Genomic DNA, 25,655 nt, shown 5'->3' on the forward strand with positions numbered 1-25,655 from the left:
TAAAGCTTTTTTTCAGCAGGCCGTAAAGTATATTGTCCACTTGCGGAAACGTGGGTGTCGTGGATATATTCATGTACATAGCTAATGATAATACATTCTCTTTTTTTTTTAAATACGGTAAATTAGTTTTGTAGCAATGGCTTTGTACGCGAAAGCTGCCGAGATTCTCGAGAAAGTGGAGATGAAGCAGGCTACTGTAAAGACTTTGGTTTACGATAGTAAATTTCAGGTAATTACTAGTTTACTGAGTAGCGTTAGCTATTATTAGCTTGCTAACTCCTTGCTTTGTCAACATTTACCATGTAGCTAACACGTACACATCACATAGGCAATAACTTTCTGGTCATGCCTAGAAGCTAAAAATCCTGTGTGTAAAGAGACTTACAACAGTAGTGTGTTAATATTGTTATAATGCTCTCACCTCACCAGAATATCAAGCAGCTTTTTGCCCTGGTGTGTGAGACACAGAAGTTTTCATCCATCCTTCAAGAGATCATTGAGTCCACCAAGATCCTCAAACAGACCAAGATAAAAATGAATCTGGCCAAGGTAATGTGAAACACATGGATGCAATTTTCTTCCCCATCATGCCTTTTTGAACAAACTCCATTCAGTCCCTCCAACAGAGTTCTTCAAGCCTGGGCCTGGGAATCCACAGGTCATAATATGCAGGCATTTGTTTCTGCCCATAACAAACACACCTGATTAGCTACTGTAATTTAATCAAGTGTGTTAGAACAAAAGCCTGCACACCCTGTGGTTCAGATTCCCAGGACCAGGAATGAAGAACACTGCTCCAACACTTTGGCTGGTAGCTTACCTCTTGTTTGGTCCTATCCACACTATGCAGGTTCTGGTGTATGACCTGGTCATCGGTAAGGGGCTGAAGTGTGGCGGGGCCTGGAAGGCGCTGATGATGAAACACCACTCTAGACTGCAGGCTGCCCTGGCCCGCATGAAGATCAAGCAGAAGGTCAGCCGCAACCAGGACCTGCTCTCCTCCAGTCTCCAGCAGCCTGAAGGTTATATTGATTGATCCCTATTACTCCTGTTAGAAAACAATACATTTGGGCTTCCAAGAGATGAGTGGCATAGGACTGTATCTGCGAGATGTTCTATAGGCTATAGAGCATATGTGCCAATACCAAAGTGGGCACATTCGCTATATAAATGCAACATTGTTTGTGACAAAACCATCAGAGCGGTTGAAAATGCGATGGAAACCCATTTAACTTGTATTTTTTTATTCGGTACATGGGAATTTAACCGCATAATTGTTTTTGTGCGCTACGACATCACACACACAGTATTTTACCTTCAAAAAGTTAATTTGATGGAAACGTCTCTGCTGGGAAAATGCACATATTATTTTTATGCTGATTTTAGAATATTTGCATCTAAATCTGTCGCCAATTGGATGGAAACCTAACTTGTAACCAGTATGTTGGATCAAGAATGTCATGACAGGCCTGATGGAAACAGCAAATTTGTTGGTAAACTTTCCAAATGTCGACAAAACAAAATATCCGGACAAGGAACACAATTGCATTATATCGATGGCAATTTGAATTCTACACATTTTGCCATGAGGCAGAGAGATGATTTTGCAATTGTATAACACATTTCATGTAATTCTACACATTTTGCCATGAGGCGGAAAAGTTAGCAATTTTACACCTTGTGTATTCTATTATTCTAACTCTCAACAGTAAGCTGGAACCACAACTGAGTTCCTAAAAGGGGGGCTGCCAGCTGCCCATCCCTGATCTAAAATGACATTGGAGGTGGCTTATGGTAGAGATTTGAATATTAAATTCTCTGGCAACAGCTCTGGTGGATATTCCTGCAGTCAGCATGCCAATTGCACACTCTCTCAAAACTTGAGACATCTGTGGCATTGTGTTGTGACAAAACTGCATATTTTAGAGTGGCCTTTTATTGTCCCCAGCATCAGATGCACCTTTATAATGATCATGCTATTTAATCAGCTTCTTGATATGCTGGATGGATTCTTGGCAAAGGAGAAATGCTCACTAACAGGGATGTAAACAAATTTGTGCACAAAATATGGGAGAAATAAGCTTTTGTTCGTGTGGAAATCTTTTATTTCAGCTCATGAAACGTGGGACCAACACTTTACATGTTGCATTTATTTTTGTTCAGTGTAGCTTCAGCATGCTGGTGTGCAACCATGGCAAAGTTGTTTTGACTTTGAATAGCTTTGTTAGGGACCATCAATAATTATGTTTCATGTTGCACACCTTTAGTTCTCATTAAAGGATTTGAATATGAATTTCTACAATTTATAGTTGGAGGTTATACAAATTTGGAGCTATTCGAATTTTAACATATTGTCCCATGTACATTGTGTATTTTACTGATGGCCCCCTAACTAATCCCCATAGGGATTTCCAAAGTCAACCCAAATTTACCACAGGTCATGTGCAGCTGCACTCAGAATTTATGATTACTTATGTGCTGCCAGCTGTTGGCAGTATTGAAACAAACCCAACCTTCATTTACGTTGTGATGCAGTCAACCACAAATCTCACAAAACTCGGTTTTGGATGAGACTGACTTTATGACCAAAATTATACCTTTTACACTTTGTAGTCAATTTTGACATAATAAATGTTTGAGTCATATTGATGCCACACAGGCTGTTTTCTAAACTAGAAGGTTTTTTTAGGGGTAGTTGGTCTTTAAATGTTACTCTCCTTTTTGTTAAAGAATAGACATTTTCACCTTCCCCAGGCGATCAGCTCCCAAGGTATGTGCGTGTGAACACGTTAAAGACCACAGTGGAGGACGCCATTGATTACTTCAAGAGAGAGGGCTTCTCCTACTTGGGACAAGCCTACAGGTATTTGATGTTTCTTCCTTCCCTGTTTATTCTATTGACTGAGGTTGACATGAGGTAAATGGAATGTGTGTTTCTGATGTCCAGGCTCGATGACCTGAATCTGAAGGGGAAATCCTTTGTGGGTGACCTGCACCTTTCAGACCTGCTGGTTTTCTCTCCAAAGACAGACTTCCATGACCACAATCTGTACAAGGCTGGCCACATCATTCTACAAGACAAGGTGAGGATTTTCAATGCATCTGTCCATCCTTGAGGTCATCACTGATCTGTACATGATTGGATGAGATTTCCTTGTCAGATCTATTCTGATAGAAATTAATTTTAGAATAATTTGAAGGTATTCTAAAGGGGCCTATGGACTTGACTGTGTACTACTGTCTACCTTATATCCCAACAGGCCAGCTGTCTCCCTGCATACCTCCTGAACCCTCCTACAGGCAGCCACGTCCTGGACGCTTGTGCAGCACCAGGGAACAAAACCAGCCACCTCGCTGCCATCATGAAAAACAAAGGGTAAAACTTGATTGGAGAAAAAAAGAGAGGTCCCAGACCCAGATTAAGCCTAATCCTGGACTAAATGCCATGTACAAAAATGAAGGACACTTTCTCTTTCCATGACAGAGACTGATCAGGTCAATCCACGTGAAAACTATGACTTGTTAAATCCGGAGAGGAAACAGTTTAAATGATTTTTTTAGCCAATTGAGACATGGATAGTGTATGTGTCTCAATGAGGGTGAATGGGCAAGACAAAATATGTAAGTGCCTTTGAACAGGGTATGGTGCCAGGCGTGCAGCAGTTTGTGTCAAGAATTGCAACACTGTTGGGTTTTTCATGCTTAACAGTTTCCCGTGTGTATCAAGAATGGTCCACCACTCAAAGGACATTCAGCCAACTTGACACAACTTTGGGAAGAATTGGAGTGAACCTGGGCCAGCATCCCTGTGGAACGCTTGACACCTTGTAGAGTCCATGCCCCAATGAATTGAGGCCGTTCTGAGGGCAAAAGGAGGGGGTTGCAACTCAATATTAGGAAGGTGTTCTTAATGTTTTGTACACTGTGTACTTTTTATGGTTCTGGGAAACTATTGTCTAGTAGGAATAGGGTATTAACAATTTTATGATGTAAATCCTGAAAAAAAGAGTAGGTTACAAAAGGATGGCTATTTTGATGAAATTTCAAAGCACATTGTAAAGGTTACTTGCCTCACCTTATACATTTGACCCAAACCTCTTTTCTCTGGCCCATGTTGAAGGAGGCTGTTTGCCTTCGACCTGGATGCCAAGCGTCTCTCCACCATGTCCACTCTCCTGCTCCGCGCCGGAGTCACGTGTCAGCAGCTGGCCAATCAGGACTTCCTAAAGGTGGACCCGGATGGGCCGCAGTATAAAGATGTGGAGTACATCCTACTGGACCCGTCGTGCAGCGGATCAGGTAACAACACAACCGGTCTGCCTGGTGTGCTCAAAACAAAATATAGAAGTTTAGACGCTTGTTTATTACTCCAGAAAGATGTACCTCAATGACCCAGAAGGACTCTGTATGACCTGTAAAACAAGTACCTTCTTTGTACTCTCAATTTCATTGTTGATTAAAAATAATATTTGTGTGTTTCTCTCTCAGGGATGGTGTGTCTGCGGGACGAGACCTCGCCCTCCCAAAAGGAGCAGGACAAGCGTCGTCTGCAGGCCCTGGCAGCGTTCCAGCTGCACTGTCTCAACCATGCCTTGCGCTTTCCCCGTCTGCAACGCCTGGTGTACTCCACCTGCTCCATCCATACCGAGGAGAACGAGCAAGTGGTGGCCGCCTGCCTGCTGCAGAACCCAGGTTTCAGGTAGGGAACAGAAATGTATATTAAAGCTGCAAGTAGCTTTGCTGGGTTTCAGCTGTGTGCCCACTGCCACCATCAGGACAAATTGCCCTAGTATTTCTGTACTGTTTAACAAATATCAGAACTCAAAATCAAACATAAATGTATTGCATTATGTATTTTTGCTATTTTTTTTAATGATGTTGACTACTTCAAAACGTATTCCTCTACAGAACCGCTGGACTAAGTGGCACCAAATTTGGTATATACAGTCATGGCTAAAAGTTTTGAGAATGACAAATATTAATTTTCAAAGTCTGCTGCCTCAGTTTATATGATGGCAATTTGCATATACTCCAGAATGTTATGAAGAGTTATCAGATGAATTGCAAAGTCCCTCTTTGCCATGCAAATTACCTGGATCCCCCAAAAACCTTTCCACTGCATTTCAGCCCTGCCACAAAAGGACCAGCTGACATCATGTCAGTGATTCTCTCGTTAACACAGGTGTGAGTGTTGACGACGACAAGGCTGGAGATCACTCTGTCATGCTGATTGAGTTTGAATAACAGACTGAAAGCTTCAAAAGGAGGGTGGTGCTTGGAATTATTGTTCTTCTTCTGTCAGCCATGGTTACCTGCAAGGAAACACGTGTCATCATTGCTTTGCACAAAAAGGGCTTCACATGAGAGGATATTGCTGCCAGTAAGATTGCACCTAAATCAACCATTTATGGGATCATCAAGAACTTCAAGGAGAGCGGTTCAATTGTTGTGAAGAAGGCCCAAGAAAGTCCAGCAAGCACCAGGACCGTCTCCTAAAGTTGATTCAGCTGCGGGATCGGGGCACCACCAGTACAGAGCTTGCTCGGGAATGGCAGCAGGCAGGTGTGAGTGCATCTGCACGCACAGTGAGGAGAAGACTTTTGTAGGATGGCCTGGTGTCAAGAAGGGCAGCAAAGAAGCCACTTCTCTCCAGGAAAAACATCAGGGACAGACTGATATTCCTCAAAAGGTACAGGGATTGGACTGCTGGGGTAAAGTCATTTTATTTGATGAATCCCCTTTCCGATTGTCTGGGGCATCTGGAAAAAAGCTTGTCCGGAGAAGACAAGGTGAGTACTACCATCAGTCCTGTGTCATGACAACAGTAAAGCATCCTGAGACCATTCATGTGTGGGGTTGCTTCTTAGCCAAGGGAGTGGGCTCACTCACAATTTTGCCTAAGAACACAGCCATAAATAAAGAATGGTACCAACACATCCTCCAAGAGCAACTTCTCCCAACCATCCAGGAACAGTTTGGTGACGAACAATGCCATTTCCAGCCTTTTCTAGCATGATGGAGCACCTTGCCAGAAGGCAAAAGTGATAACTAAGTGGCTTGGGAAACAAAACATCGATATTTTGGGTCCATGGCCAGGAAACTCCCCAGACCTTAATCCCATTGAGAACTTGTGGTCAATCCTCAAGAGGCGGGTGGAAAAACAAAAACCCACAAATTCTGACAAATTCCAAGCATTTATTATGCAAGAATGGGCTGCCATCAGTCAGGATGTGGCCCAGAAGTGAACTGCCAGTATGCCAGGGCAGATTGCAGAGGTCTTGAGAAATAAGGGTCAACACTGCAAATATTGACTCTTTGCATCAACTTCATGTAATTGTCAATAAAAGCCTTTGACACTTATGAAATGCTTGTAATTATACTTCAGTATTCCATAGTAACATCTGACAAAAATATCTAAAGACACTGAAGCAGCAAACTTTCGAAATTAATGTGTCATTCTCAACTTTTGGCCACGACTGTACCATCTATAGATTAACATCTTCAAACACAATTTTCCAAGACTCTTGCTCAAACAATATGGCCGCTATGAGCTTGCATGAATTATTTTTTTCTTGTCCAACATCACCACCATGCGGCCAAACTGAACCATATTTTACAGGTTAGCTAGACGCATATCCCTGAGCATGTGTACCAAATTTAATCAGTCAAACCGATCAAGAGATAAAAACGTGCCTGTTATAGCGCCACCGTGTGGTCGATTTGAATGTGCTTAGATATGTTGAGTCTTGACAGTATTTGGTACATATGCTGCAAATGAATATCCGTGTTGGAGTTATATGCATTTGTGCCAGACCACACCCACATTTATTGGTCAGTAGCAGCCATGTTGTTTGAGATGCTATCTTGGGAAAAAAACAAATTGTGAGATTTTGGTCCATAGATGCCAAGTCTCAAGTTTTGTGCATATCGGTCTTTCAGTCCCAGAGGAGTAGCGTTTCAAGTGTTAACAAAATTAAAAATGGCGTAAAACCCATCATTGTACTTTATGGGTCCTTGAAGCACATTTGTTCCTTGTGAGGAGAGGAACCTATGTACTGGATTTCAGGACTCTAGGTCAGTCACATTGGGTGAGAGGCGTGACCTTTCACTTGTTATAGCGCCACCATCTGGTCAATATGCACAGTAATGGATGAGAGGGTGTGGCCCCTTACCGTCATGCATTGTTGCAACCTGGGAATTTGCATTTTCACAAATTGGCAGAAAATAAATCAACGTCAACAAATACATTAGGATTCACCAGCTTTGCTGCTTAACCCCTAATGATCAATTCCCAAATAGATTTATCATGGAACCGACTAAGTATGTGACCTGTGTTTATGATCATAAGAACAGTATAGCATTGTGGAAACTGACGTAAACTTATGATCTGAGACACCGGCTGTTTCTGCAGGCTGGTTCCACTGCTCCAGCAGTGGCCCGAGCGTGGTCTGGCTCCCCTCACAAAGTGTCTCCGAGCCAGCACCACCAAAACCCTCACCCATGGCTTCTTTGTGGCCCTGCTGGAGCGACACACAGCACAGAGGCTAGAAGAGCAAGCCTCCGAAACACTGTGAGTAGCAGTTATACATTCCGTGAAAGCAAGGCAATTTAGAGAAAGTCTAGATTATACCATTGCTGTGTGAAGTTAACCAACAGAAATGCAACATTGTTAATGCTTGTCTTCACTGTTATAGCAATCCGGTCGCTGAGATGAGTCCAAGTAGTCCTTCTGCCAATAAGGACATACATGAGGCCGATATCACAGAAGGTGGGGATGAGGTTCAGGAGCCGATGAGCACCACCAAGGATATGGACATGGCTGAGGAAGCCAAACCCACAGAAACCTCAGGAGGAGTGAAGAAGAGGAGGAGGAAGAAAAAGAAAGATGGGGATAAGGAGGCTCTGAAGCCCAAAGCCACTGAGGAACAGACAAATACCTCAGGAAGAGCAAAGAAAAAAAAGAATGCTAAAGTGGAGTGAGACTGACCCTTCAAAGGAACACTGGCTTTGGGTGCCTTGGCGGTCATTTAGACGAGCTATATTTTTGCCCTAACTCCAGTCGACATCGAAGCTGGCTGTGCCACGTTGGGAAAGCTTAGTCATAGTGACAATGATTGTCACTGCTGGATTATAGGTAGCCAATCTAGACATGGCATTGCATTTTTCTACCCAGTCAAGTTCTGATATTGTGGAGAGTACTGAATCTTATAAAACACCTTTGTATTTGTCTGTTACTGCCATTTGCCAGTCGGGCAGTCACTTGTACCCTTGACCATGTGTATTCCTTAAATAAACACACATCCAATCTTTTTTTTGATCAGTTCAAATGTATAGACATGTTCAGACAGACCAGTCACTATGATATCTTTATCACATTTTTATTTAAAACCAGTACATTTAAGACATGAGCAGAGGGGAGAATGTTATAATACGCTGCCCATGTCTGCACATTCACTCTCCTCTCGAATTGCCCATTGTGAGCAGATGTTTGCGTTCCCATTCACAGTAATATACCTCTCAAACACTCAATTTAAGACGTCCAGCTCGAACACTTTGCATGTTTTAAAAAGTCAACATTTCATGTCATTTGAAGCTTCAACAAAATAAAAACACATTGTAAAGCCTTGGCCCTTGATTAAATCCACAGGTAAGTACAGCCATAAGTCCAAATGTTAAACATTACTTATTTACACAGCTCTGCACAAGGGTAAATGACTGTTCGATTTACAAATGGGTAAAGCACAAGTGTCAATGGATTATGAACCCAAAAATGTGACAGTGTGGTTAAATATACTACATTCAATGTATTGTGCATACGCAAGATCTGGACCAACAAGATAAGACAATTATAAAGTCCTGTCTATGGGAACAAACAAGGTGGCCAGGCCATTCAATATGGTTTGAGTTGACCTTCAGCACATTGTCCACCGATCTGTCATAAGCAGATATCACAAGATGTAAAAACAAGCCTGGTAAACTGAGCAAAACAAAAACAGCCTTGTTTCAAAAGCTGTCAGTCAAAAATGACCACAGGGCAGACTTCATTGATCTCACTTCACTTCCAGATAACAGAGGTGGGGTGCTATCAATTGTTTTAAAAGGGATTTAAGTATAACATGGGTATCATACATAGTTACATCGTGGAATGATGCATAATTAAAATATAATTTAAAAGAATGAACAGGGTACTTTAGTCCCAGCAAAAATAAACTCACATTCAAGTCAGTCTTTCTATACACACACACACAGTAACACACAAAGCCACAAGTCTCATTCAAGTCTAAAGCAACACAATTCACGTTTGTCCGGCTTATACTGTACACAATGATCAGACAGACAGCATTCATTTACAGTACCCATACAGTAGCAGACCCAGTATGCTCGCCTATAAAAAAGTGGAGCTCTTACAAAGGGAAACTTTTAGACGCTTTTATTCCACAATTTCATTACGGTTGAGGAAACCTTAACGAACTAGAAAATTTCTATAAACTAGACCAATTGTCTCAGTGAGCCAAGCTTGAAGGAATTCTAAAAGGCAACCTGCCTTAATACAAAAATAAAGTTTGTGTACATTGACACTATTTAGCCAAATCATGCCCCCCACACACATTCATACACCTCTCACAATAACTAGCCTAATTGGCTCGACCAGGAGAGGTTCCGATTAAAAATTAGTATTCAAAATCCTAGTTCTGTCTCAAGAGGGGCGAACCGATTCAACACCCGAGGTAATTTTTGTAACCTACATGGTTAGTCATGTTTAGCGCACAAAGAGTTAGGTTTGACTTGAAAGACAATTCCCCCCCAGTTCCTTTAGTCCTGAGTTTTGATCCAGCATTAATGAAAATAACACCTCTCCTGCTGTGCACATTTGTGAATCCAGTTGTATTGACACACTCAAACACATTCATCAATAAATTGTTAAAAAGTCCCAACAAAACTCAGAACCTCACCCATTGAGCATACGGGTAAAACCACGTCCGGCACTAGCAATATGCCGCCATTCACCACATTACTTCCTCCAAGCCAGACTCACCGAGGCAAAGATAGTAACAAGCTAAAAACACCAGAAAAGACTTGAGGGGAATCATACAAGGGAGGGGAAAGTGGTTTGACGGCTGAAGGCGCACGTAAAGTATGTCTATCTGCAACGCTTAAGAGGGGAGCATGTAAACTCCAAATTCAATTATCTTATAAATGCACTCATCTTGGTCTTGATAGTATACAGATGCAGGGGTCTTGTGGTACAGTGCCCAGATGTTTGTAGTTTCTATCATTGCCAGTCAGATGAAGGTGGAGGCTGGCATTCAAGATAGAAATTGTTCTGTGCCATGTCATTGTGAGGAACACTTACAACACTGGCTTTCACTGATCAAGCAGGGTCATCATCAATCAAGACTGTGACTAGTTGAATCTGTGTTCAGTGCTGGGGAAGACTCCATCCCCTATGGCTCTCAAGGACCACGTTACTCATCGCTCCCATAACACACACCTGCTCTTAATGACCACGTTTAAAATGCATCCTTATTTCCTTGTAGTAATACCTAGGGTAGGATAGGTGGCTTTTACCCAGCCAATGTAATACAATCCTCAGGAGAAGTTACTTCAAGGAAAAAAGGATTTGTTTAGATTCTCAACCAGTCCCCAGATCTGTTTTGAATGCCCCCACCTCCCATCTTCACTATGGTGAGAGCAGGAGTAGTGGGGGAAAAGGAGAGATAGTCTAGTACAAAAAGGACCCATGAAAAGGTCTAAGTGGTAGAAGAGATTATTTTGAAGGTCAAACCTTAAGTATTGGCTTTGGTTTTCTCCACAAGTCCAGGGTAACCTATTTACACCAACACAATATTGACCCATTAATGACTACTACCCTGGGACTCCACATAATGTATACATGTGTTATGTTTAACTGATCCCATGATGGCAGTCTGATTAAGGATTTTATTGTTTACCTTATTCTGTCATTCAGTATCAAATTTACATTGCAGGAATGCTTCCCAGTGTCTGTGATACTGTACAATAATAAAAGGGCATATCTGGGACCAATACACTAAGCACTCATTTAAAACAGCTAAGGCCTAACTAGTGCAGAGATGCCACATTCTAGTCTTCATTAACCCAAATTAAAAATGTCTTTAAAATGTAAAATAAATTCATTATCTCAAAACTGTCAACATCTCCTATATAGTTTGGTTACCATGTACGGCTGGATAAATCCACAGATTATACTGTATGTGAGCCCCATTTTGACCGTGGGCATATGTCAGAAAAACACATTCAGCCCTTGTATAGCTGTTAAAACAGCCCTGCTTAGAATTTCATACAAAAACAAGTGTGTAAGCACGAGTCTCGATTCGACTGTCAAAAACGTGTCATTAAACGGGCGTAGTAGGGGAAACCCAAAAGCCGGGACAGAAAGTTGTTTTAATTGGATATGCTTCCCTCAAAGTCTAAAGGATTTCAATAGTCTTTTCTCTTTCAAGTATAAACCCACTATCGTTTTGCCTCATATCCCCCTTTCTTTTCCTCACTGTGAGAGTGGCTACACAATCAGTAGAGTGGTAGACATCCTAGTAGGTGTGTGTGCTCCTCTGCTAACCCTGTACCACAAAGGGGGCCAGCCCGGCCAGGGGAACAGAAGGCTAGAGAGGGCTGTTGGTCTGACTGGGGTTACAATGTGTTAGCCATAGAAGTATCAGTTCAGCTCCTCTGGACGATGTCATGGCTGTGCTGAATGGGTAAGGGCATCCGGGCTATGCCAGATGCTACCACACCTGGCTGGGCTACTTCTTCCTGGGGTGCTGCCGTCGGGCCTGTAGTCTCTGGCGCGCCCCTGATGTTTTGGAGCCAGCGCCAATGGAGAACGAAGGAGCTGATGGAGAGCCTGGTCACAAAGAACAAGAGAGGAGTTAGTGTGTCAATACAAAAATGCACCTGGCTGTTGACTAGAAACACCACAGCTTCTCAAAGTCAAAAAGAAATACAGATGTGATGGTAATTTAATTACTGCAACTTATGGAAGACCATGAAAATAAAATAACCGTCAAAATTCAAATTCTGAACTATATTTTCATGTAGATGAACTGTACCTAATAGTAGGAGGTTACACTATCTATTAAACTTTCTACGTCTCCGCCTCTTTCCTTTGATGCTGGAGCAGCTAATCCGCTAGACGATCGGGGCTGTAGAACGCTACGAGCTGTGGCACTTCACTACAAAACATTTTGACATGTAGACTTTCTTTTATACAATGCATGTTTTCATTGCTTGCTAGTAAATAGTTTTTTTGGAAGGTTGGATGTGTGACTATTAATTAATTATTCAACCGTCAATGAGGCCTATAATGCGCTAATATGTCAAATGGATAATGCTCCAATCCTCTCCAACCTGGCATGATATAATCTGATACGGAATATTTTCTTAAAATGTAGACTGATCAGGCCTGGCCGCTATGCCAACCTAGGCGACACCAAAAAAATTGCCGCCCTCCAATCCACGCAAAGTAGAATAGTAGCCTAGGCTTTAGTGTGTCGGCCGGCAATGCACTTTTGTGAATACCCAAGTGATAGCCTACCGTTTGTAAAACAGGCAATTTATCATTAATCCCTGTCATTTCGTTATATACATTTCTGTCCCCATTATACTTTCCTTGTCAACAAATTATCTTATAGCCTACTTTCAGAAAGCCTAAGGTAGGCCCAGGTTTTTTATTTTATTTACTTTTTAAGGAAAGGATAAATATTTTTTGATGTCTGACACACGCTAGTGGCTTTGACTGACAGATGCGTGCGTGTCTGTTCGCTGATTCTCTATAGGCCTATACACGTGTGTGTGTGTACACAAAAAGAGAAATATCCCCTTTTCAGGACCTGGTCTTTTAAAGATAATTTGTAAAAATCCAAATAACTTCACAGACCTTCATTGTAAAGGGGTTAAACACTGTTTCCCATGCTTGTTAAATGAACCATAAACAATTCATGAACATGCACCTGTGGAACAGTCGTTAAGACACTAACAGCTTACAAACGGTAGGCAATTAAGACCACAGTTATGAAAACTTAGGACACTAAAGACGCCTTTCTACTGACTCTGAAAAACCCCAAAAGAAAGATACCCAGGGTCCCTGCTCATCTGCGTGAACATACCTTAGGCATGCTTCAAGCAGGCATGAGGACTGTAGATGAGGCCAGAGCAATAAATTGCAATGTCCGTACTAAGAGACGACTACGCCAGCGCTACAGGGAGACCGGGCGGACAGCTGATCCTCGCAGTGGCAGACCGTGTAACAACACCTGCATAAGGATCGGTACGTCACACCTGCGGGACAGGTACAGGATGGCAACAACTGCCCGAGTTAGACTCTCAGCCTATTGCGGACAGAGTCTGGACTGCGGGCTTGTAGGCCTGTTGTAAGGCAGGTCCTCACGACACAACACCTGCAACAACGTCGCCTATGGGCACAAACCCACCGTCGCTGGACCAGACAGGACTGGCAAAAAGTGCTCTTCACTGACGAGTCGCGGTTTTGTCTCACTAGGGACGATGGTCGGATTCGCGTTTATCGTCAAATTAATGAGTGTTACACAGAGGCCTGTACTCTAGAGCGGGATCGATTTGGAGGTGGAGGGTCCATCATGGTCTGGGGCGGTGTGTTACAGCATCATCGGACTGAGCTTGTTGTCACTGCAGGCAAATCTCAATGCTCTGTGTTACAGGGAAGACATCCACCTCCCTCATGTGGTACCCTTCCTGCAGGCTCATCCTGACATGACCCTCCAGCATGACAATGCCACCAGCCATACTGCTCGTTCTGTGCGCGATTTCCTGCAAGACAGGAATGTCAGTGTTCTGCCATGGCCAACGAAGAGCCCGGATCTCAATCCCATTGAGCAAGTCTGGGACCTGTTGGATCGGCGGGTGAGGGCTAGGGCCATTCCCCCCAGAAATGTCCGGGAACTTGCAGGTGCCTTGGTGGAAGAGAAGAGTGGGGTAACATCTCACAGCAAGAACTGGCAAATCTGGTGCAGTCCATGAAGAGATGCACTGCAGTACTTAATGCAGCTGGTGGCCACACCAGATACTGACTGTTACTTTTGATTTTTACACCCGCTTTGTTCAGGGACACATTATTCAATTTTTGTTAGTCACAATTCTGTGGAAATTGTTCAGTTTATGTCTCAGTTGTTGAATCTTATGTTCATACAAAAATGTACACGTTAAGTTTGCAGAAAATAAACACAGTTGACAGTGACAGGACGTTTCTTTTTTTGCTGAGAGTGATGTGTGTTTACATCTCCACACATATACAAAAGTATGTGGACACCCCTTCAAATTAGTTGGATTTCTCCATTTCAGCCACACCCATTGCTGATAGGTGTTTAAAAAAATGAGCACACAGCCATGTAATCTCCATAGACAAACATTGGCAGTAGATTGGCTTTACTGAAGAGCTCGGTGACTTAAGGTGACACCGTCACAGGATGCCACCTTTCCAACAAGTCAGTTCGTCAAATTTCTGCCCTGGTCAACTGTAAGTGCTGCCATTGTGAAGGGATAACATCTAAGAGCAAAGTGGTAGGTCACACAAGCTCACAGAACAGGACCGCCGAGTACTGGAGCATGTAAAAATTCTGTCCTCGGTTGCAACACTCACTACTGAGTTCCAAACTGACCCTGGAAGCAACGGCATCACAATAACTGTCAGGAGCTTCATGAAATGTGTTTCCATGGCCAAGCAGTCGCACACAAGCCTGAGATTACCATGCGCAATGCCAAGCATGGGCTGGAGTGGTGTAAAGCTCGCCGCCATTGGACTCCGGAGTGATGAATCACCCTTCATCTGGCAGACGAATCTGGATTTGGCGGATGCCAGGAGAACGCTACCTGCCACAATGCATGGTGTCAACTGTAAAGTTTGGTGGTGGAGGAATAGTGGTCTTGGTCCGTTTTTCATGGTTCGAGCTAGGCCCCTTACTTCCAGTGAAGGGAAATCTTTACGCTACAGCATACAATTACATTCTAGACAATTCTGTGCTTTGTGGAAGGCCCTTCCTGTTCCAGCATGACAATCCCCCCGTGCACAAAGCGGGGTCCATACAGAAATGGTTTTTCGTGATCGGCGTGGAAGAACTTGACTGGCTTGCACAGAGCCCCGACCTCAACCCCATGGAGCAACTTAGATGAATTGGAACGCCTTCTGCGAGCCAGGCCTAATCGCCCAACATCAGTGCCCGACCTCACTAATGCTTGTGACTGAATGGAAGCAAGTCTCCACAGCAATGTTCCCACAACTAGTGCAAAGCTGTCACAGAAGAGTGGAGGCTGTTATAGCAGCAAAGGGGGAGACCAACTCCATGTTAATGCCCATGATTTTAATCCACATACTTTTGGCCACGCAGTGCATGTCCACTCAAAAAGCTTCCTAAAGTAGCCTGCCTGGATTCCATCTCTTTAATAAGATTCAAACACTCCTGTCATGATGTAATCCAGTAAAAAGGACTGTTTTCAGTAGCTTAGACCACATTATTTCTCTCATTACAGCATCCTCTGAAGAATATGTGAATGCCATCGGATGACCGCAGCAGCAGGGTTGTGACTTTTGCGAATAGGTCGGGAAAACTGGGAGAAACCAGGATCTGTATTTAAACAAAATGATATGCAGAAAAGCCAACAGACACGGCCACGGTCGGCATACATCTTTATTTGACTCCATTCATGTTGTGTCAATATGACAGATCCTCTCCAACCAGGGAATTCTTAATTTGTTGATGAATATTTATAAGTAATAACCTCAATAATAATTATAATAACGCCCGCCCCCGGAATAGTCATGCTGGTGACAGTGTACACTGGTCTGGCCAATTACCGTAACCTCAAATTCCAAGACGCTTTTTGCTACACAGGCATAATGCGTGAGAATCAGAAACAAGCTCCAGTTATTTTCTTACCAAAAGATGAGGATCCCATAGCACTGAATCCTTGAACTGGAGTTCCTGGGCTTCCAAAGGGGACAGGACCTGCAGCTGTGCTCTGGCCAAAAGCAGGGGTAGACGTCCCTGTACATGTGACAGCAATAAATGAACAATTAGGGACTAAAATAAAAGACAAACTTGTTTGAACTGGCCAAAAATGTAGAGTACTACTTCTGCCACCAAATGCAGAATTTATCAAAATGTGTGAATTCCTGAAATCATAATCAGTAAAAGAGTGTGTCTTATATTATACTAGATCTACTAACCAAAGTTGAAGCCTGGTGTCTGTGTTGTGGGGTTAGAGGTTCCAAACTGAGTGCCTGAAACGGCTGCGCCGAAGTTGAAACCTCCGGTGGCTGGCTGGGCAGGGGTAGCAGGGGCCTGCTGTGTGGACACACCACCAAACGAGAAAGTTGGGGCGGAGGCTGGGAGTATGCCGACAGTCTGGGTGGCAGAGCCAAAGGCAGGGGCTGCTGTGGTGCCCGTGGTGTTGCCAAATGCAAAACCTGTGGAGTTGGCTCCAAATGCCAGCTTAGTAGTGGTCCCAAAGGTAGAGGCCGCCGTAGTGGCAGCCGCGCCAAAGGCAAAAGGGGCAGGGGTGGCCCCAGTGGCAGATGAACCAAACGTGAAAGGATTAGCTGCCGCAGTAGCAGCCGGGGCCTGAATCGCACTGGGGAACGCCGATGCCGCCGGAGCTTCGAACGACGACTTCCCAAACGTGAAAGTGGACTGGTTTGCAGGTGCAGAAGCAGTAGCAGTGGCTGTGGCTGCAGTGGGCATGCCAAAGCCACAGAAGGATGCGGTGGTAGAGTTCTGGGTGGCTACAGGCTGGCCAAAGGTGAATCCCCCCTGGGCGGTGGCTGAGGGTGCGAGTTGAGTGTCGGCAGAGGTGGTGGTCATCGCACCAAACGAAAAGCCGCTGTTGCTAGTGGTGGCGGCTGCGGTGGAGCTGAGGGTGGGTCCAGGAGCTGTGGTGGAGGCAGTGCCGAACTGGAAGGTACTTCCTGTGGCAGTGGTTGTGGCAGCAGTCGTTGCAGGCAGCGCACTCCAGTTTCCGAACAGAGACTTGACAGATGGCGGGGCGGCTGGGTTGGTGGAGGGGGCGGTGCTATTAGACAGCCCGGTGAACAGGGAGGCGGCTGGGGCCACTGTACTGCTGTTGGTTAGCCTGCTGAACACTGTGGCAGATGCACTGGCATTGGAGGGGGCTGAGGTGGAGGCTGGCTGTCCAAAAGCACTGGTGGCTGTGGCACTTCCAAATATGGGTTTAAAGGTGGGAAGAGCAGGTGTGCCCTCTGGGGTTGAGGCCGTGGCCCCGAAGATGGGCTTGAACCCAGAGGACAGGAGGGGATTATTACTACTGGTTGTTTCTGTGGTGGCGGTTGTGGTAGTGGTGGGGGCCGGTGAGGAGGACGGGGCAGTCAGTGGATTGACCATTCCAAACAGGCTCGCTCCACCCAGGATGGGGACACTGCTGGGGGCCTTGGTGACTTGGCTCAGTGCCTGGGTGAAGGCAGAGGGCATGGTGCTGGCAGGCTGGGAGAGGGAGGGTAGTGCAGGCTGGGAGAGGGAGGGTAGTGCAGGCTGGGAGAGGGAGGGTAGTGCAGGCTGGGAGAGGGAGGGTAGTGCAGGCTGGGAGAGGGAGGGTAGTGCAGGCTGGGAGAGGGAGGGTAGTGCAGGCTGGGAGAGGGAGGGTAGTGCAGGCTGGGAGAGGGAGGGTAGTGCAGGCTGGGAGAGGGAGGGTAGTGCAGGCTGGGAGAGGGAGGGTAGTGCAGGCTGGGAGAGGGAGGGTAGTGCAGGCTGGGAGAGGGAGGGTAGTGCAGGCTGGGAGAGGGAGGGTAGTGCAGGCTGGGAGGGTAGTGTGAGCTGAGGAGCAGTCAAGCTGGTCTTTGACTTCTGCTCTGCAGGCACCAGTGGTACATGGGTCGTCACTGCTGTCACGAAGGAGACAGCCGGAGCGGGAGGGAAAACAGGAGAAAAATAGGCTTATGAGTAACAACTCATATAAACAAACAATCACTCAACGGCAACTACCAAACAAAAGTGGCTCGCAACTTTAAATGATTGATATGTGATTAACAGACCTGTAGTATTGTCAGCAGCAGCACTGGTGAGGGGGTTGTTCCTCATCATTTTCAGAGACTCCAGGAGGGGGTTGGCTGCAGGGGTGTTGGTGACGGGGTAGGCTGGGGCCGTGTTGACGGTGCTTGAGGGGACAGGGTCCAGGTTGATGACAGGGATAGGAGCCGCCACACTAGCAGGCATTGATACGGTAAGATGGCTAGCCAGCAGGGTGGGTGTGGGGTTGTCTGACACGGGAGGCTTAGAAGATGTGGCCACTACTGGAGCAGGCTTCTCTGGCTCTGGAACAAAAGAAATGGCCCAAAATCAATATCTTATTCGTTTTTTTGGGACACTGGTTTATAAAAGTTGGGAATTGGCAATACTCACCAGGCTCTTTGAGGACTGTGTTGATCTGGCTGAGAGCGGCTTTCTTCTCCTGATCCAGGTCTTTCACCGTGATGGTGTAGCCCAACTCAGGAGGTGGAGGCTGCAGAGACAACATCAATGTTAATACTCCCTGTCTGTCAGATGATTAGCTACATGTCCCATTTGAGGACATGTTATATTATGCAGTATTTCTCACCAAAGAGATTTGGTCTCCTCTACGGCTGGACACCAGCGGAATCTTACGTTTCCGTTTCCCACTACCGGCAGAGTCTGACGAGGCTGAAGCCACAGGGACTTCAGGGGCTGGAGACAGCTTCCCTGTGACAGGACATTGACTTAATGTGTGTCTCTTTTGGGACGTGACTAAAGCTCTGAACCTGATCGGAATAGTGGAATACACATCATAAACATGTTCTAACCAGTGGTTGGTGCTGGGTCTGTCAACGTCTTGTCAGACCTCGCCAAGGACACGGAGCTGGGTGAGCGAGCGTCCTCTTCCCTGACATACAGAAAAAAACGGTCACAAACAGCTAGCGGCCATGACAGCTCTCATTTCATCACGGGACACAGTGTGAACCTAGAAATGTTGTCTAGAAGGAGGAGGGTGAATACCTGGGCTTTTTAGAGGCTCTCTCTGGGGTCTGGGACCGGGACGACCCAGGGCTGGAGAGCGGGGACAGACTGCGGGTGGAGGCTTTTTTCCACTTTAAAACAAACGTGATAATTAGGTTTAGGTTAGCACTCACCCCAGTTGTCTGACAAAATACAGCTCAGTGTAGGTCAGCTCCAGGGTTTCCATTAGGAAATTGTGGCAGTGGACAACGTGACAGGGAAGATAAAAATTTACCGGCCATGAGAAATATACCAGATCCATATTCATTTGGTGCGTAACCCATTAGGGTGTCCACCCACAGTGTTCAGAATGACAGAAATCACATTTCCATTATGGTAATTAATCTTAACAGAACATGCAACTCCTGTAATGAAGCAGCCAATAAAACATCCTTTTCAAACACTTCCCAAAAAGCAATTTGCAGGAAAACACCATTCTAAACAGTGCACCTGATGCAAGCGGTTCCATATGTGATAGAGATGAAAATCTCTGTTAGAAACTTAGAAAGAGGGGGACTCTAACGATACAACAACTATGATGGGTTGTTAATATGACTACCGTAGGATTGTGCCTTTGGCTCCTGGACAACGAAAGAAATTAAATCGGCTGATTGTTTTGTTTATTTGTAATAATGACAATTACAACAATACTGAATGAACACTTATTTTACCTTAATATAATACATCAATAAAATCAATTTAGCCTCAAATAAATAATGAAACATGTTCAATTTGGTTTAAATAATGCAAAAACAAAGTGTTGGAGAAGAAAGTAAAAGTGCAATATGTGCCATGTAAGAAAGCTAACGTTTAAGTTCCTTGCTCAGAACATGAGAACATATGAAAGCTGGTGGTTCCTTTTAACATGAGTCTTCAATATTCCCAGGTAAGAAGTTTTAGGTTGTAGTTATAGGAATTATAGGACTATTTCTCACTATACGATTTGTATTTCATATACCTTTGACTATTGGATGTTCTTATAGGCACTTTAGTATTGCCAGTGTAACAGTATAGCTTCCATCCCTCTCCTCGCCGCTACCTGGGCTCGAACCAAGAACACATTGACAACAGCCACCCTCGAAGCAACGTTACCCATGCAGAGCAAGGGGAACAACTACTCCAAGTCTCAGAGCGAGTGACGTTGGAAACGCTATTAGCGCACACCCCGCTAACTAGCTAGCCATTTCACATCGGTTACATCAGCCTAAACTCGGGAGTTGATAGGCTTGAATTCATAAACAGCAGAGCTGCTGGCAAAACGCACGAAAGTGCTGTTTGAATGAATGCTTACGAGCCTGCTGGTGCCTACCATCGCTCAGTCAGACTGCTCTATCAAATCATAGACTTAATTATAACACACAGAAATACGAGCCTTAGGTCATTAATATGGTCGAATCCGGAAACTATCATCTCGAAAATAAAACATTTATTCGTTCAGTGAAATACGGAACCGTTCCGTATTTATTTAACGGGTGGCATCCATCAGTCTAAATATTCCTGTTACATTGCACAACCTTCAATGTTATGTCCTAATTACGTAAAATTCGGGCAAATTAGTTCGCAATGAGCCAGGCGGCCCAAACTGTTGCATATACCCTGACTCTGCGTGCAATGAACGCAAGAGAAGTGACAATTTCACCTGGTTAATATTGCCTGCTAACCTGGATTTCTTTTAGCTAAATATGCAGGTTTAAAAATATATACTTCTGTGTATTGATTTTAAGAAAGGCATTGATGTTTATGGTTAGGTACACGTTGGAGCAACGACAGTCCTTTTTCACGAATGCGCACTGCATCGATTATATAACGCAGGACACGCTAGATAAACTAGTAATATCATCAACCATGTGTAGTTATAACTAGTGATTATGATTGATTGTTTTTTATAAGATAAGTTTAATGCTAGCTAGCAACTTACCTTGGCTTCTTACTGCATTCGCGTAACTGACGGGCTCCTCGTGAGGCAGGTGGTTAGAGCGTTGGACTAGTTAACCGTAAGGTTGCAAGATTGAATCCCTGAGCTGACAAGGTAAAAATCTGTCGTTCTGCCCCTGAACAAGGCAGTTAACCCACACGTCCTAGGCCGCCATTGAAAATAAGAATGTGTTCTTAACTGATTTGCCTAGTTAAATAAAGGTGTAAAAGATATATATATATAAAATATTTTTCCCGGCTACATCGGCATCCAAAATTACCGATTGTTATGAAAACTTGAAATCGGCCCTAATTAATCGACCATTCCGATTAATCGGTCGACCTCTAGTATAGAGTTGTGATAACAGGCAATGCAATAAACTCCAAGAATGAAAACTATATAAAAGGATGGAATGTAATAGAGAACTAGACAAAGTATTGCGATAGCCCTCATCTTTCTTGTGTTATGTGCTATGAACCGCTTCGCTCTTGGAGACATGGTAGCACCGCCGGAGGACTCTGATATCCCATGATGGCTCACATCAATTAGTATATATTTTTATTAATTGAACCTTTATTTAACTAGGCAAGTCAGTTAAGAATTAAGAACAAATTCTTATTTACAATGATGGCCTAGGACCAGTGGGTTAACTGCCTTTTTCAGGGGCAGAACGACCGATTTTTACCATGTCAGCTCGGGGAGTCGATCTAGCAACCTTTCGGTTACTGGCCCAACGCTCTAACCACTAGGCTACCTGCCACCCAAACAGCCAATATAATTGATTTGCGAGCCCATATGAGCACAGATTGAGCAAAAATGTTTTACTGTTTACAATAGTTAATTGTAAAAATAAATTGAAGAATCAGAAAAGTAATTGCTCCAACTTGGGTTTTAAACCAGTCGGCTTTTAAAAATCCATCATCCATATGAGCCTTGAGGTATGGCTAAAGAAGCCATATGAGAAACAGCTCTAGTGCTGTCTGAGGTAATACTCCGCTCAAAATTGACTGTTTGTCGTGAGTGTGATAAATAGCATACACCATGAGTCATGAAAATGCAAACAAGCCAATTCCACTAAATGATGCATATTAACCTAAATATCGATAAGCATGACTGTCAAATGTATTTCCATCGACTGGTATTGTCGAGCAATGATTAAAAGCATTATTTTTCAGCGGGATTACTTTTTTCTCCAGGTCAACTTGGCTGGAAACAATTTTATTTATTAGCTTGTTGTTTATTTTATTCCTAAAAACTGCAATTAATGGCTAATGGAAACCCTGGTGAGCGCTCAACTGAACTCATAGCTGTTGATCCAAAACAGAGGAATCCCATCAGAGGTGTACTGCCCATCCCAATTATAAAAGGTACCTGAGAAACGCCTTGTGAGGAGCTGAGGGAGCTGCGGATGGAGTTGCGGACCGAGCCCAGGGTGCCGCTGGGGGTCAGGCCACAGCTCATGGAGCTGATGGAGGAGGTGCGTGACCTCTTCATTGTTGACTCCTCCACCATAGCATTCAGCCCTCGCTTCAGAGAACTGGGCCGAGACAGGAGAGGAAACAGGATTTCAGGAGTGATTGGAGAGGATACAGTATTTGTATTAGATATATATATATATCTATATCTCTCTCTCTAACATTAAGAAGACACTGAATGAAAGCACTTTTGTATTCAAATTTAGTATCAGGACTTGAATCACTGAGACAGACAACTTTTTGTACAGGCATTGCTCCTACTCACTTCAGCACCAGCTGTGATGGAGCTCCATTGGGCAGCAGTGGCTCAAATGCCAAGTGAGCACTCCCACTGCTGTCATGGCGCCTAAGTGAACAAAGAGCGGGTGTACGTTGTAGACATGGTATTGTGTGGCTCTTGAAGACAGAGACACTAAAGTGTGAGAAGAACAATGGTACATTCCATACAACAGCATTTAATCCTGTGGTAGTCACATACCTCCTTTTGCTCTTTTGCCCTGCAGTGAAGCTCCTGTCATCTTCCACCACTCTTTTGCGACTCTCTTTGAGCACGCTCAGAACAGTCTCCCTGGAGCAGGGGTCTACAGGGGCCCCCAGGCCTGGAGAGCCAAGGACTCCCGGGGAGTTCAAATGATCAAATCTGCACACACACAACAGCAGCATTACAGAACAAATGTCAGTGGGGCCATCCAACAGCTAAGGATGTTTTCCAGCTTCACACAGACACTCAAATAATGTGCCACAGAACGATGACAGTAGTGTAAGATAAAGCTGCTTGCATTATCACTAACAAATCTTCAAAAAGTTTGTTATAAGATTTTAAATGAGGCAAGACAGGAACAATATGACTTACAACTGGGATCGAGTGGTGTTGTGATCTGGCCTAGCGATCTTCACTGTGACTGGACTGTGGACTGACGGAGAGTTGCGAGGGGTGAGAATATTCTTCTTTCTGAAGCCGTCCCACTGGTTCGGGGGCAGGATGCCCACAGAGGAGGTGCCCGTCTGCTGGAGGGGGTAGTGGCGCTGGGGAGTGATGGTGAACCTGCCCATAGTGCCAAGGGGCTCCCTGTACACAACAGAGAGGCCACAGGTTTAGGTCAATGCATTCTATACAATAAACTGTCTGGCACAGATCGTTGCTAAGCTGATTTCAAATGCCACACAACAAGGACTTTAAAGTAGCAAAATAGGGTACGTTTCCTGTCAAGAGGGAGCTCTGACCAACCATTTATTTACATATCTACTTTCATAACCATATCAATGTTTTGAAATGACATTAAAAGTAGTAACTGCAGTGATCATTACAACTTAAATAATATTACTCTAGTAGCTAGCTAACGCATGTTCAAAACAACATTGTTACCGCTAGTCTCGTGCCTTTCACGCGTCCAAAGTACCGTATGGTCTCAATCAGGAATTGAGGGGGAAGGAACACTCCCTGCCTTGCACAGAATGGAGCCCGATAGTAACTCCCACATTTTCAAATCTTGGAGGGAATGCTAGGACGCGTTGGGGCGAAGCCGCAAGTCTTCTCAATACATTTCAAAACAAATGTTTTTTATATTTACTAATAAGTAGCTACGATGATAACTTTCCTAAAGTTTAAAATCGTGTAACTGCACCATGTGTGCAACATGATCCGCAATCGAAACATTTTGTTCGGAATTTAGCACGTTGCATTGGCAAACCAGCTAACGTTGATGTGTTAGGATAACTAGCCACCGTTAGCTGGTCAGCGAAATGTTATACTAATGTTAGCTAGCTAAGTAAATATTATTTAAGTACTCACCCCCCGAATGACAGACGTCTGTTTGGAGTACTGACAGCCTGGTTGGGTCGCGCCAATCTTTCGCGTAAAGTTAGCTGTTCTCGTGCGTTGGGGTTAGCACCCGAACTTGCACCCGCTCGCGGCCTCCCAACTGAGGGAGGACTTTCTGCCTTCCCAATGTAACTTCCCATGAGTATATCCCGAGGACTGAGAAGAAATGAGTCACTGTGACCCACGTCTTTCCGACAAATAGCGCTCTCGAAACGTCGCTGGCCAGTAAATACTACTGATTCCCGAACATCATCCTTGACAGTGCGACTCCTAACTCTTCCCGCTGTGGGTACTCCGTTTGCAATCCCTGGCAACCAGCGTCGCAGCACGGGTGGAATTCTCAGACCACGGCGTGGATGAGGGCCTAAACTAACGTAAAGAGATTCTCCGCTGTGATAATAACAGGCAACGCAACAAACTCCAAGAATAAAAGCTATGTAAAGCAATGTTGGAATATAATAGAGAACTAGACAGAATATTGCGGTAGCACAGAACACGATAGAGATAAGCGCTATTAACCGCTTCTCTCTTGAAGACATGGCGGCACCGCGCCGCCGGGAGGACTTTGATATCCCATGATGCCGCGCGTCAACATAGCCAATATAATTTATTCGCGAGCCCCGATGAGCGCAGATTCGTAAACTAATGTTTTACTGTTTACAATATTTTATTGAAAAAAATACACCCAAGAATCAGATAAATGTAATTGCTCTAACTTGGGTATCGCACCAGCCGGCTTTTAAAAAAAAAACATGATTCCTTATTCCTATATGAGAAACAATGAAGTCTATGATGAGAGCCACAGTCCTGAACCTACAACATTATGCAAATTCCAGTGATGTAAATTACTTCAGTAGAAATACTTTAAGGTTCTACTTAAGTACTATTTTGGGGTATCTGTACTTTACCATTTATATTTTTGACAGCTTTTACTTCACTCCTAAAGAAAATTTACTTTTTACACCATACATTTTCCCTGACACCCAAAAAGTACTCATATTATGAATGCTTAGCAGGATAGGAAATTTGTCTAATTCACACATTTATCAAGAGAACATCCCTGGTCATCCCTACTGCCTCTGATCTGGCGGAATCACTAAATACATGCTTCGTTTGTAAATGATGTCAGAGTTGGAGTGCCCCTGGCAATCCGTAAATACAAAAAAAATAGAAAATGTGTCAGTCTGCTTTGCTTAATATAAGGAATTTGAAATTATTTATACTTGTACTTTTGATACTTAAGTACATTTTAGCAATTACATTTACTTTTAATACTTAAGTATATTTAAAACCAAATACTTTTAGACTTTTACTCAAGTAGTATTTTACTGGGTGACTTTTACTCTAGTATGACAAGTGGGTACTTTTTTCACCACTGGCAAGTTCTGACTGGTTCATGACAGTGTAGG

At 44.1% G+C, this 25,655-nt stretch overlaps 2 protein-coding genes across 3 annotated transcripts; one reads left to right on the forward strand and one right to left on the reverse strand.

Moving 5' to 3' along the window:
• The first annotated feature begins 6 nt into the window (after nt 1-6).
• Nucleotides 7-8,309, forward strand: nsun5 (NOP2/Sun RNA methyltransferase 5). Its single transcript, XM_055875090.1, has 10 exons — nt 7-229; nt 430-549; nt 851-1,022; nt 2,755-2,863; nt 2,948-3,083; nt 3,261-3,376; nt 4,121-4,299; nt 4,489-4,699; nt 7,412-7,570; nt 7,695-8,309. The coding sequence occupies exons 1-10, from the start codon at nt 137-139 to the stop codon at nt 7,978-7,980; spliced, it is 1,581 nt and encodes a 526-aa protein (XP_055731065.1). The 5' UTR covers nt 7-136; the 3' UTR covers nt 7,981-8,309.
• A 48-nt stretch (nt 8,310-8,357) lies between these two features.
• On the reverse strand, nt 8,358-24,821 carry LOC129818812 (nuclear envelope pore membrane protein POM 121-like). 2 transcript variants are annotated; one of them, XM_055875080.1, is made up of 13 exons: nt 24,217-24,821; nt 23,278-23,493; nt 22,903-23,064; nt 22,690-22,770; nt 22,321-22,486; nt 19,035-19,126; nt 18,842-18,921; nt 18,619-18,740; nt 18,423-18,522; nt 18,056-18,334; nt 16,238-17,902; nt 15,948-16,055; nt 8,358-11,884 (listed from the first exon to the last, which is right to left on the reverse strand). In XM_055875080.1, exons 1-13 carry the CDS (start codon nt 24,783-24,785, stop codon nt 11,784-11,786), a joined length of 3,741 nt encoding a protein of 1,246 aa, XP_055731055.1. In that variant the 5' UTR covers nt 24,786-24,821; the 3' UTR covers nt 8,358-11,783. The 2 variants fall into 2 exon arrangements, with proteins under 2 accessions (XP_055731055.1, XP_055731048.1); XM_055875073.1 differs by having other exon boundaries at nt 16,238-17,905.
• Between the last annotated feature and the right edge of the window lie 834 nt (nt 24,822-25,655).

Source organism: Salvelinus fontinalis, chromosome 2 (assembly GCF_029448725.1).
Source record: "Salvelinus fontinalis isolate EN_2023a chromosome 2, ASM2944872v1, whole genome shotgun sequence".
Taxonomy (NCBI): Eukaryota; Metazoa; Chordata; class Actinopteri; order Salmoniformes; family Salmonidae; genus Salvelinus; species Salvelinus fontinalis.

What these genes read in the sequence shown, in the direction of transcription:
- nsun5 (XM_055875090.1), top strand. Translation starts at nt 137, where the DNA reads ATGGCTTTGTACGCGAAAGCTGCCGAGATTCTCGAGAAAGTGGAGATG. An exon ending in CAGTCTCCAGCAGCCTGAAG is followed by an intron (nt 1,023 to 2,754) that starts GTTATATTGATT and finishes CACCTTCCCCAG; the next exon opens with GCGATCAGCTCCCAAGGTAT. An exon ending in ACATCATTCTACAAGACAAG is followed by an intron (nt 3,084 to 3,260) that starts GTGAGGATTTTC and finishes ATATCCCAACAG; the next exon opens with GCCAGCTGTCTCCCTGCATA.
- LOC129818812 (XM_055875073.1), bottom strand. Translation starts at nt 24,785, where the DNA reads ATGTCTTCAAGAGAGAAGCGGTTAATAGCGCTTATCTCTATCGTGTTC. An exon ending in CCTCACAAGGCGTTTCTCAG is followed by an intron (nt 19,127 to 22,320) that starts GTACCTTTTATA and finishes TTTGTTTTAAAG; the next exon opens with TGGAAAAAAGCCTCCACCCG. An exon ending in CACAGTCCTCAAAGAGCCTG is followed by an intron (nt 18,335 to 18,422) that starts GTGAGTATTGCC and finishes CTTTTGTTCCAG; the next exon opens with AGCCAGAGAAGCCTGCTCCA.